At 30.5% G+C, this 13,975-nt stretch overlaps 1 protein-coding gene across 2 annotated transcripts; it reads left to right on the top strand.

Annotated features, from left to right (window-relative positions):
* The first annotated feature begins 716 nt into the window (after nt 1-716).
* Nucleotides 717-6,494, top strand: LOC144560998 (fatty acyl-CoA reductase 1-like). 2 transcript variants are annotated; one of them, XM_078310218.1, is made up of 10 exons: nt 717-867; nt 1,296-1,399; nt 2,264-2,454; nt 2,573-2,673; nt 2,920-3,127; nt 3,551-3,712; nt 3,953-4,034; nt 5,113-5,379; nt 5,848-5,975; nt 6,160-6,494. In XM_078310218.1, the coding sequence occupies exons 1-10, from the start codon at nt 786-788 to the stop codon at nt 6,311-6,313; spliced, it is 1,479 nt and encodes a 492-aa protein (XP_078166344.1). In that variant the 5' UTR covers nt 717-785; the 3' UTR covers nt 6,314-6,494. The 2 variants fall into 2 exon arrangements, with proteins under 2 accessions (XP_078166344.1, XP_078166345.1); XM_078310219.1 differs by lacking the exon at nt 5,848-5,975 and having other exon boundaries at nt 718-867; nt 6,160-6,297.
* Nucleotides 6,495-13,975: the final 7,481 nt, after the last annotated feature.

The raw sequence follows: 13,975 nt of genomic DNA on the forward strand, positions 1-13,975 counted from the left end.
ATGCAAAATATTAAATTCTATTAATACTATTTTTTAGTAATCCAACAAGAGTTTAATTCTTATCAAATCCAAAGTGGTCAAAGTAAATAAATAGATCAATTGTCTCAAGACTCCTAGAAGGCCACCCGTGCATGTATCTTGATCAAAATTAAATTCCTTCAAAGTTCGGCCCAGACTATTAAATTTGTGGATCATATTTCAAGTTGAATATATATATCCTTGATTGGTTTGGATTTATTGTGGCCATCGTGTGTGTCCAAATCAGAGTCAGACATGTCTTCAATATGCACTGCGTCATTATGCCTAAAAACTTTCTTTACTACCCATTTCCCACTCAAGTCAGTATCTCCCAATTTAACACATGTAGCTCATGCAAATGAGCATTTTTAGTCCCATGCAAATAATTCAATTTCTACTAGTGGATGCTATATGGCATGTTAGCATTTAATTTGGTGGTGATCTTAATGCCACCAAACATTTCTTAACATCTAAACTTGGCATTTTAATTATCAAGTTTATAGTATAAAAATGGTAGGAGTCTTTATTACTTGCACTCAAAAGCTTTCTCTTTTATTCCTCATTTGCTCTTTTAGAGTATAAAATAATGGTAGGAGTTGGACTTGGAGTATAATTTTCACTTTTCTAGTATACTAATTTGCTCTTCTCATACAAAGGCTATATATAAAAGCAACCCAACCATCCTCTTGGATACAACCACCCCCCTCTCTTCTCTCTTTCTCTCTTCTATCACTCTTCTCCCTCTATCTCTGACTGAACATAGACTGATGGATCAAGGAAGCAAGATGGCAGGTTACTTCAAAGGAAAGAGCATTCTCATCACTGGCTCAACTGGTTTTCTAGGCAAGAGTATGTATTTATATATATATCAGTATCTGATGCATATTATTCCTAGCAAGATAAATTTTCAGTGCGCCATATTTAATGCATGCAAGATAAATTTTCAGTGCGCCATTTTTAATGCATGCAAGATAAATTTTCAGTGCGCCATTTTTAATGCATGCAACATAAATTTTGCTTAGCCATGATAGTTTAGTTTCATTTTTTTCTATCTTATGCATTTCCATGACTATTCTTATGTGACATGAACAACTATAGTACTGTATAGAAAAAATAATAATAAAGGGTTTGACCCCTTATTGTAATAACAGTTCCCCAACATAAAAAAATATTGTTTAAAAACATGAATTATTAATTAAATTTTTTTTTATTTTTCAATTACCCTTATTTAACTGTCATGAATTTAGTACATTTTAGTACTGGTTTTTAATTTGCAGTTTTGATGGAGAAAATTCTAAGGGTTGAGCCACAAGTAAAGAAGATATATCTACTTGTAAGAGCACAAGACTCTGACTCAGCTAAGCAGCGTGTTCAATCTGAGGTTTGATTTCATTTGATTTTTCAATGTATAACAATATATAATGCACAAAAGATAATTTTCTAACTTCAAAAATAGAAGCTTGCAGAAATTTGCTTTCATTTTTCATGGAATATACCTGTGTATACATTGAAAGTAACCGTACAAGCTAAACATTTCTAATTATGTATTAATATATTTTAAGTGGGAGGTGCTTCATTCTTTTTAGGTAAACAAACATACCAACAAGTACTCATATATTATTATTATCATTATCATTATCATGAGATGATTGTTTAATTATTTTTCTGTTGTAAGTTCCAAATCTGATATATTGAGAGAGACATATAATATTAATATCCACCACATCATGATCTATATTTTTAGCCACAGCTTTTTTTTTCTTTTTTGGCGGAATCTTCCTAAAATGGAAATTGTGTGTGAAAGATACCTTTACAAAGTTTTCTTATCGAAGGTACTTTTAGCAAGATTGCAGATTAAAAAACTAAGACCAACCTTAGTTATCCCAATAATTAATACAAGCAAAAATATAGTTTAGAGATCGAGTCCTCCGTCATTGTCCCAAAATATTGGATCATGTAAAACAAAATAAATATACATATATGAACCCAACATGGGAAAAGATAAAATAAGTATGAACAATGGGTAAAAGCATCGAAAGTTGATGTCAAACAAAGGTTGCAACAAAAACTACGGAATGAATGGAGCTAGTATCAATTGCTGTGCATTCTGATTTTTTTCCTTGTGCAGTGTAAAAAAAAATTATAGGTAAAAATTAATGGGCTAGCATAAATTAAGTTTATATGTTATATGTAGGAGAAAATTTAATGCAGTATTATTTAACAGACTCTCTCTAATTTATTATAGATCATTGAAAAAGAACTATTTAAGGTTTTAAAAGAAGAACATGGCAACAAGTTCATGGAAGAAAAGATTTCTCCAATTGCAGGAGATGTCATTTATGAAAATTTGGGAATTGAAAGTTCACAAGTTGATAATTTAATCAATGAAATTGACATAATTGTTAACAGTGCAGCTACTACAAACTTCCATGAGAGGTAAATATAATATTACATTACTAAATAATTAAAACATGTTATTATTTCAAAATAAAATTGTGGAACAGCATTTCCACTAATGTGATTAATAATTTTATTATTACTTGTTTGTACTTAGGTATGATGTTTCTTTAGATGTCAATACATTAGGAGCCAAGCATGTTTTGGAGTTTGCAAAGAAATGCGTTAACTTAAAGATGCTTCTTCATGTTTCAACTGGTAAGCACCAATTTATATCAATATATATATATATATATATATATATATATATATATATTTATATATATTATCTACCTAGCTATTACTTCAGATATAACTTTTGAGGATTAATATACAAATGTCTATATTTAATACAGAGAAATTGTGTTGAACAAAGAAATATTTTTTATATTTAATACTTATATGTGTATATGTTTATATGTGTATATATGTTTATATAAAATACATATATGTGTGTATGAACAGCATATGTTGCTGGGTTGCAAGAAGGTCTAATACTAGAGAAACCACTTAAAATGGGAGAAACATTGAATGGAAGCTCAAACTTAGATATCGAGTCGGAGCTCCGATTGGTCGAAGAAACAAAGAGAGAACTCCAGTTGTCTGTAACGGATTCACTTGAAAGTACTGAGAAGTTAAAGAGAACTGCCATGAAGGAACTCGGTATCAAGAGGTTAGAACAATAGAATTGTTCTTGCAAAGGCGCCAACAATCTCATTAATTATATTTGTATTTTATTTCTTTTTCTATGTGTTATTCTTCTTCTTTTTTAATGTAAAAAGTGATTACTGCCAAGGATACATTGACAGAAATTTATATTTTCAAGCGTATCAATATTACCGACAGGAGTATCCGCAAAGATACTGTTGGCAAAAAACAATTTCACCCTCGCGTATTGTGACATATTTTTATAGCGTATAGAAAAAGATAGCAAATAAGCATTTTGTGATTTCTAGTACTATTAATGTCATCTACAGTAAGATACATGCATAAACACTGAGCACAATATATGCATGGACCACAAGTTTGATTTGATGTTTCTTCAACATTTATTGAATGTAATTAATTATGTCAATTTACTCTTTGTATGTTTAAGGGCAAGGAAATATGGATGGCCAAATACATATGTATTTACAAAAGCACTGGGTGAGATGGTACTAGATCACATGAGAGGAGATGTACCTCTTGTTATCATAAGACCTACTATTATTACTAGCTTGTACAAGGAACCCCTGCCTGGTTGGATGGAAGGAATCAGGTACCTTTCATTCTGTTCTCATTTATTATTTGAAAAAAGTTATTGGTTTTTGAAACAAACTAATAAGCAGTACCTTTTTTTTTTTTTGCATTGATTGCAAGCACAACAGAATTTTACATGCAACAGTAAAAATGCTGGAAATTTAAAAAAAATGTAAATAGGACATAATTATGGGTGCAGTTTATAAAAATTGTGATTAGTTAATTTGTCGAACTGAAACAATTACTGTTTTTGTTACAGGACAATAGATACCTTTATACATGGATATGCAAAAAGAAACATTCCATGCTACCTAGTGGATCTTAAGGAGATTATGGATGTGGTTAGTTCATGACTTATTTAGTTAATTGATTGATCTATTCTCAAAGTTTTTAATGAAGAGCCTCAAATTTTATGTATACATTCTTAAATGAGTGAGGCTATGTTACTCTGCATAGTGTGGATTGGTCCATACTATGGATCAAGATCTTCATTTTCAAAGTCTAAACAAGTAATTTGAACTGTTAAACATGATCTCCATATGAAAATATTCTTGTAGATCAAATTATACATTTTTTACAATTTTTACTTTTTTTTAGATAGGTAGAAAATCACTTGATCTAAAAATTCTAGACCATTCATAAGTAGTGTTTTTCTATCTAAAACATACTACAAAATATTCTAAAAAATGTAAAATTTAGTCTGCAACAACATTTTTATATGAAGATCATGTTGAACAATTTAGATCGACTATTTGTACTTTGAAAATGAAGATATTGATCCATAGTGCCAACCAATCCGCACTATGCATAGTACCATATAGAGGTGCTACCTTTACCCAATTACCCAATTACCTGGTACCGATCCGAAACCAAACCGATCCGGATCATATTATAGTTTTGATAGGATATGGTTCAAAAAATATAACTACTTAAAATATGGGTTTACAAAATTAATACTTAAATATCCGATCTAAATTGAACCGGTACTGATAATGTAATGGATAGGATATAAATTTGATTTAATCATGCGGCCCATGACAGAACCTAACCAGAGACCCACATAAATGCCCAATACAATGCTAATACAATTTTTTATAATTAATTAATATAAAACCATAAATTAATAACAATGAAAAGGAAACCACCTATAGCATTTTATAGTAAACAAATATTTATTTAAGTAGTAAGCTATATATAAAGATATCAAAAAAAAATTTCTTTTACTATTTGACATGAAAATTAAAAGATAGGGAATATTTTGTCCAATATATATTCAATATGATTCGACAAGATCGTTTTCATTCAAGTAAAGAATTCGAGAGAACTTAAAGGATATGATCTAGTCAATGCATAGATCATTTTGATTCCATTAGAAATAGTTTTATTGTTTTACAAAACAAATGAAAAATTTGAATGCAGATACCAGGAGACATGGTAGTGAATGCCATGATAGCAGCAATTGTTATGCATTCTGGCAAGGATGCTGAGACAATATACCATATCAGCTCTTCTACGAGAAACCCGGTACGGTATGGCACATTCTTACAATGCCTGTACCGGTACTTCAGAGAGAACCCTCGCATTGGAAAGAGTGGCAGTATGATCAGATATAATCGAGTGCACGTCTTTAACACTGTTAGTGCTTTCCAGGCATACATGACTCTTCGGTACAAGCTTCCTTTGGAGGTTCATTTCTTCTTTCTTAATAAATTTCTATATTTATTTGAAAAAAAAACAATAGAATATTTGTTACCGTATTTCGAGCTTCTGTTAGCAAAATTACAACAAATTCTTTTAGTGAAAAATTCAAATACAACAAAAATTTCTTCTCTCTTAATCAGTTGCTATATTTACTTAAAAAAACAATAGAATATTTGTGACTGTATTTCAAACTACTGTTAACAAATTACAAAAAATTCTTTTAGTAAAAATTTCTTCTCTCCGAATATTCATATCAACATCATGTATAAGCACAGAGTTTTACATTAACAGAGTTTTACGTTAGGCTTCCTAATTGGGCAACAGAAATGTCATGAAAAGTGAACACCCGCAAAATGGTCATCAAAAATAAAATAAAATTATTGCAAAAACATTTTTTATTCTTCATTGTTTTTTCTTTTTATTTATAATTTATTACTTGGTGCTTTCCTGCAGGCATTCCACATAGTAAGCAAGATAATGTGTGGGCAATTTTCGCATTGGTACAATGAACAAAGTCGGCGGTACCGGTATATTATGCGCCTTATTGACCTCTATGTCCCCTATACCTTTTTCCGAGGACGGTATGCATTCCTACCGCCGAATAATTATTCTTAATTTGTTCAAAATAAATAGCAGTGAGCAATTCAAAAATCATGTATGAACTATTATTTTGCATCAGATATTAGATACACCTAGCACTTAAAATTTTACCTAATAGAGTCAGTGCTAACACAAATTTTTGATTTTTCCTTTGTTGAATTTAAGTTTTGATGACATGAACTTGCAAAGGCTGCGTCTTGCGATCGAGAAAGACCCGACGAATGCGCAACTTTTCTATTTCGACCCGATAATCATCGATTGGGGCAACTACTTTTACCAAACTCACATTCCTGGTGTCCTTCAATTCCTCCCAAAGTGAATTACTGCAACACCATTTGCTGGTGCAATAAACATGGGATATATTATTTTCTTGTGAACTGTTGAAATTCTAGTTGTTTATGTGGTTCATTTAATTTCATGTTAATGTATGTTATTTTCTCATCAGTAATCAATATTACTAATGTATGATGTCCCAATAATTTAAATATAATGCAAAATTATTTTAGTGAACTTTGTTAATATAAAGCTGGGGTTTGTTTGAAGAAAATTATTTGAGATCATAACAAACATCATTTTGCACACTCAATAAAAATCAAAGACCAAAATTGTAGATGTCTTATTTATAATTTTGGTAAGTTGGGCATCATATTGGAAATAATTTGAACATAAAATAGCCATTTATGCAATAACTTTATAAAAATATGGTTTCAATTTATTGGCTACTCGGTGACAGCCAAACAACTTTTAAATTCCATCATGTAGAAAACAAATCGCATGTCCACAATTATAAATAAAATAATAATAGTTCTAGCATACATCTAAATTTTATATACAACATTTGATATCTTAAAAATTATTGTTTAAATTAAAAACTTTTAATTGCATGTGTGTTCTTTATATTTCATAGATAGCTCAAAAAGTTGTCTAACATTAAATCAAATAGTTAATGACTTTATATAAACGTTCTGTCTAAATAGTTGAGAAAACATCTATAAATTTTTTTTATTGTTAAACGATACTTTTTAGAATATCAATAAATATGGCATAGGAAAGTGAACGCTGCTGTCTAAATGCGGCGAGAAATTGCTTTGCAAAATGTGTTAGGCCCATAAAAGTCATCATAATTGGGTCCTCTGAAGCAGCTTCGGCTGTACATAGAACTATGGCCTAGTAAAGTTAGACAAGCCCAAATTAAGAGAAGAGAATATATAGCAAGGGACTGGCATAAATCAGGTAAAATAACTCATGATTTGGGGCTCATTCAAGATTGGTTCGGAAAATAATTTATAATTAATTCGTTTGATTCAAACTCATGATGACATCCACAAGTTCAAGCTTGCCTCATGTTGACAAAGTTCGTTTCTCAGCTCGTTACAGTAATAGCTGAAGCTCTTTTCTAATTCTTTTATTATCACTCTTTGTACTCCCGATGAGAGAATTAATCACGATGGAAAAAAAAAATATATATGTCTCAACTCATGTTCCTTTTACGACTCATAACACCATGATGAAGTCAAAACATATAGCGAAAATCACAATTTTTTTTTCAAAAAATGGCAAAAAGTGAATGCAAAGTAAGCATTTTTCGAATTATTTATTGCAAATGTGTTTTTAGGTTTTTTTGGTAGGTTTCGGAAAAAATTGCCTTTCTTGGACAAAATCAGATCAAAAATGTCGTATTTAGGAGATTTCTGAAGATAACGTCTAAATCAGACATTACATAGAGCATACAACACCTCACACAAAGTGCACAACATGCGAAATGGCGAAATATCAAGAAAATATGCTTATTCGGGCATCGTGCGACATCCTTTATGCCGTATGCAACATAGGCTATACTGTACAATCCGTGCGACATCCTTTATGAAGTTATGCAAATATTATTTGGTATAATGTTTGAATACATTATAAGAATAATATAAATATTGTATAATAGAATAATATTAATAATATTATTTGTTCATAAATTAATTTATTAAACCAACCATAAGATGAGATTAAAGAGAGCATGAGATGGCTAAACAAGGCTAGTGGCATTTGTGTAGTTGATTCAAACCTTACACAAAGGGTTGCCCTAACCCTTACCTATTTAAGGGGGCTCATTTGGGAGAAAAAAAAGCTAATTTTCTGCCTATAACACTAGCCAAAATCAGCCCCTTTGAGCAGCCACGTTTTTCCTTCTCCTTGATCGAAAGTTGAGAAGCTTGCTCTCTCATCTTCTCTTGTTAGGTTTAGCCACCAAGAAATCAAATAGTTTGTTGATTTAAAGATCAAGAGGTGGTTGTATCTAAGCCTTGAACTCCACATCCATCTATCTAAGAGGTGTGATAGTTCGTTGTTTAGGTTCAAGGTGAACCAAGATGTGCTTTTAAGAGCACGGCGGTTCCAAGAGATCTAGAAGGGAAATCGACTTCCCTCTAACAAGAGATTTGACAATCTCTTTAGGTATAAATTATTATCTCCTCTTGTATAAGAAATTAATAAATTTATTTATTTTTATTTAATACACATTAGGTGCTTAATTAAACTATTAAGAAGTTTCTTGTTTGCTATTGTCATATAAATAACGTCCTTTGTGTATTGAGCCAAGTGGTGATAGAAAAATTTTAAATTCTCACCACATAGGCATACACATGAAATCCCTACATTTTCTACATTTGACTAGTTTTTGTACAAAATTCAATGGTCTGAATTTGACTAGTTTTTGTACCCATGTTAATAAATAGCAAAAAGATTCCAAAAAATGTAAAATTTGGTCTCCAAGCACAATTTATTGTAGAGATCACATCTAACGGTTTGGATCGACGATTTGGACTTTGAAAATGTAGAAAATAGTTGTGGTAACTTGTTGTAACTAAAAAATTATTGTAACTTGATCCCTCCTCATATATATATATATATATATATGAGCTACGGTGAGCTGCGAAGTAAAACACGTTTCTACTTCACGCCGTATTTTTATTTTGAAAGTCCAAACGACCGATTCGAACCGTTAGATGTTTAATCCATATTGAAATGTGCTTGGAGACCAAATTTTTTACTATTTATTAAGCAGTTTTGAAAATTATTGTTTTGCTGTGAAAAGCAAAAACAGTAAAATTTTCTGGACCATCAGATCAACGACTTTCAAAATTGCTCAATAAATAGTAAAAAAATTCCAAAAAATGTAAAATTTGGTATCCAAGCACATTTCAATATGGAGAACAAGATGAACGGTTCGGATCAACGTTTTAAACTTTAAAATCGCAAAATATGAGTGTGAAGTAAAATAGTCGCTTTACTTCGCTACTCACCGTAGCCCATCTCTCTCTCTATATATATATATGTGTGTGTACACACACACACACATATATATACATACATATATATATACATATATATATATATGAGGAGGGTTCAAATGCACCCTATCATTTTTCTTCGTTTTCAAAGTCCGAATAGTCGATCTGAACCATTAGATGCGATCTATATATTAAGATGTGCTTGGAGACCAAATTTTACATTTTTTTTGGAATTGTTTTACTATTTATTAAGCCACTTTGAATATTGCTGATCCAATGGTCAAGAAAATGTAAAATCAGTGATTTCAAAGTGGCTTAATAAATAGTAAAAAAATTCCAAAAAATGTAAAATTTGGTCTCCAAGCACATCTTAATATATAGATCGCATCTAATGGTTCGGATTGACTATTTGGACTTTGAAAACGGAGAAAAAGGATTTGAAAGATAAGGTGCATTTGGGTGCACAAAAATTTGGGTGCATTTGAACCCTCCTCTATATATGTGTGTGTGTGTGTGTGTGTGTGTGTGTGTATATAGATGTGTGTGTCTGTGTGTGTGTATGTATGTATGTGTGTGTGTGTATATATATAAGGAGAGAGAGAGAGGAGGGTTCAAATGCCTCCATTTTTGTGAGTTGTAGAGTCTAAATATTCAACAAATTATAATAATAATTAAAAAGAAATAAGTTGTATGAAGAATGAAATTGTGTTGATAAACCATTGACAACCAATTCAATGATTCTTAAAACAAATATCTCCATAATTTAGTTAGGTTGTGAGATGGAAACTTGCCACCTTACTCTAAAGAGACAGTTTTAGTTAAGTTGTGCAATTAATTCATTTTAAAATCATTGATCATCCATCAAGTGACAGCCGGTCTGGGTAAGTATTATCTATCTTATATATTATGCATACTGAATTCTTAACAGAAAATTTAATATATAAATAAATATTACGGAACCTTATTATCTTTGTCACAGTGTGCGCAGGACATACGTAAGAACAAGTTTTAAAAAATATTGAAAAATTAAATAATGGATTTACAGATAATCTTATTTCAATGAAAAGTTCTATTTCATCTAGTTGAAATGTTATCTTTTAGTGTATTTTTCTATCAAAAATTAGCATTGTATTGCTACCTACTTAATCATGGTAACAGTTTTTTCCTTTTCTATTTTTTTTTCCTTCATTTGGTTTTTTTTTTTTTGTTTCGTTTGATTGCCTATCTGTAGCCAGCTCGTCATGTGTACTAAATGGCAATAGAAAATGATTGCCTATCTGTAGCTTTTAGATGGTGCATCCCTTTCCCATGTCTTATTGTAGTTTTTTTCTTTAAAAAAAAAAAAAAAAAGCTTGATAGTGGCTATCAAGTTGTATGTATTAAATAAAACAATCCAGTACATCTGCATGTCTTATTGAATTATGATTATTTTTACCAACAGATGGATGTCAAAGATATGTTTATTCAATTTCTACAATTTAGATAATTACGCCAATTATAATTATTTTTCAAATAATAATTTTTATGTGAAAGGTATAAATTAATTTGAAATCAAACTCTAAGTAAGTGCGAGTGAAAGAATATGTTTATATAATGTAATGCCAAATAAGAGTAAGGCTTGGCTGAAATCACTGAAATGTATAGTAGAAGGGCATCGGTCTCAAAAATTTATTGAATAAATTTCAAATTTTAATTAAGTAGTTCAGTAAATTAGTTATATAATGAACTTGTATCATAACCATTTTTATTATTTTTGAAATGTTATCATTATTTTTTATGATATACAAAAGATGACAAAAATAACTTCAAAATAAAAGAAAATTTTCAATATTTTAGGTCATTTTTTCAACCTTTCATAAATCATAAAAAAAAAGTAAGAAGTTTAAAGAATAGTAAAAATTTCAAAAATAGTAAAAAAATGACCTTGTACATCCGTCCATTCAGATTTCCTAATTTAAATGTCATATGTATATATATTATGTATGTTATTAATTATTGTATTATTTTATTGTCTAGTAATCTGTAATTAATTCTGAATGAATATTGTGCCTATTTATGTACGCTACTATTTAATTTATTATAATAGTGGATTATATAAGTGGAATTATTTTAGCATATTTGAATAAATTATTATTTTCATTTTTATTATATTTTTCATGGTTCTGAAACTCGGACTCAGAATCGGAATCGGATACTTGACTGTGGAATTGGAATCGGCTGAATCAGATCGGAAACTCGGATTTTTTTGGCAGAAGCTTGTTTTGTACTTAAAAAAATAGTTTGGTAAAAAAATATGTTAAAACAAAAGTTACACTAAAATAATTCACTATTATAACCATTCTTCAAAATTTTCAATCTATGGTAATTAACTATTTAAATATTAATAACCCTTATAATAATTAAATTTGGACGGATAACAATAAACTATATCTGATTTTAAAATTAAATAGACTAGTCAGTAAGATAATAAAAAAAATATTCACAAAAGAGAAATAAAATATATAATTTCTATTCTACATTTTTATAACAATCAAACTTGTAGCATTATTTTGGGACTTTTGATAATAAAAATACACCGACAAATTAATAATTGAAAAACGTACAATAAAATTTGGTATTTTGCACAGGTATTTAATTGACGAGAAATATTCTAGCATAATATTTTAAGTCAAATGAATATTTGAAAAAGTGAGCCACTTAAAGATGTCCACGTGGAACTCTCTTAATGGGAGTTACATAAAGGCACGGATCGAGACAAGATGTGTTTCTTATGTGCAATCTTAGCCGTTGATCTAGCATGAATGAATGGCCGGTGGCTCTTAGCGAAAAAAATAAATTTAGAACCTTTACTAGCCTATACACGCAGAACACGCTGTAGTCTTGATTTTTAGTTAAAACGGCTTAATAAATGTCATGATTTTTAGTTCTGTGATCCCGGTCTATATAAACTTATTAATGCATTGATATCTAGAAACAAGAAATTTATACACCATATCTATTTATAATATTTGTCAATTAGTCTTTCTTCTTGAAAGCTCAAAACATGGCTTGGAACTTTCTTCAGTAAAAAATGAAAAAAAAAAAAAAAACACAGCTTGGATCTTTTCGGCACAGCCGAACTCAGATGACTCGGACTAAAACTTGGGTGACTCGGAGAAAAAAATCAGCTAACTCGGCCGAGTCAACCCGGTTCAACCGATTTTTGTTAAAAATCTGAAAATATCGCTCGAGCAAGAAACTCGGGTGAAACTCGGATCGGACCTTACCGATACCGAATTCACTTGGCCAAGTCAACTTGGACCCGGCCGAGTTTCCAAACGATGATATTTTTTATATTATGTGCGGCTATTCACATATTACCTGATTAACTTGGAATGTGCATATTTCATTTTATTAGCGGATTACATTAAGGTGATCTTAACATCATTTTTGAACTAATTATTTTATTACATTTTTTTACTTATTTTTTTAATACAAAACAAACTTTTTTTTTTCCAATAAATCTGAGTTTTCGAGTTAACTCGGCTGATTCCAACCGATTTCTCTAATTCTGAGTCAATAATCAACTACCCGATTCCGATTCCAAGTTAATCCAATCCATCCAAAACAACAATACAGTTACATATAAATAGAACGGTACCTACGAAAAGAATTATGCTATATATTGGTAAAAGGAGCAAGTATATATAATTACAGGTCCCTCTAAGTTCGTTAACATAAGTAACGGAACACATAATTATACAAAAGTTAGATGAATCCAGATTGGAATTGTTGCATCTTGTACTCGATCCTCAACAACTCTCTCAATTGAGGCATCATCAACCAGAGATGAGTGAGTATTTATATTTTGTAAAATAGTGGTAATACCACCGATTTCATTGAAATCAAACATATTTTGATAAGGTACTCAAATTAGATACCATAATCAAATATGATAAGATCTACAACAATAAAGTGTCTATAGCAAAAGATAGAAAACATACAAGTAACAACCAACACAGTAATAGAAACTACAGCAATCAATAACAGACCACCAAAACAAAGGCTAAACAGTTAGCATGAGAAAAGACTACTAATCATAATCCAGTAAGTCTTCATCCGTCAATTCTTCTCCAGACATTTGACCTGGAGGGCTGCCAGTTCCAGAAACCTGGGTTGACTCCTCTTCCTCCTCCAGTATCTGATCTAGGAGGTCCTTAACATCATATGGAAGCATTAGACTTAATTTTAAATAAGAGTTTTCAGATCTAGATTTACACCAAAAAGTAGCTAACGAAATTATTTTAAAACCTAATGATTTAGCGGAAATGGGATTAGTATCATCATTAAAAATAACTCTATTTCTTTCTAACCATACAGTCCATAAGATAGCTCCCCTTAGCAATTCTACAAGTAATCTATCCTTCAAGGGAATAGAAGCATCAAGTAACCAGAGATCATCTAAAGAATTACAATTAAAGGTAAAAGAATTGTGGGATGCAATCCAATTCCAGATCAAGCGTACATATGAACAACGTATAAATAAATGTTCAGTACTCTCATGTTGTTCACAAAATGCACAAGTAAGATCTCCTGGCCAACCTTTAGTTGCTAAGTTAACCTTAGTTAGAATTTTATCTCGTCGAACCAGCCAAAGAAAGATTTTGATTTTTAAAGGGATGTGAGATTTCCAAATGGTATCATATTCAGAATTTGGTATA

Source organism: Carex rostrata, chromosome 10 (assembly GCF_964058835.1).
Source record: "Carex rostrata chromosome 10, lpCarRost1.2, whole genome shotgun sequence".
NCBI classification, from domain to species: Eukaryota; Viridiplantae; Streptophyta; class Magnoliopsida; order Poales; family Cyperaceae; genus Carex; species Carex rostrata.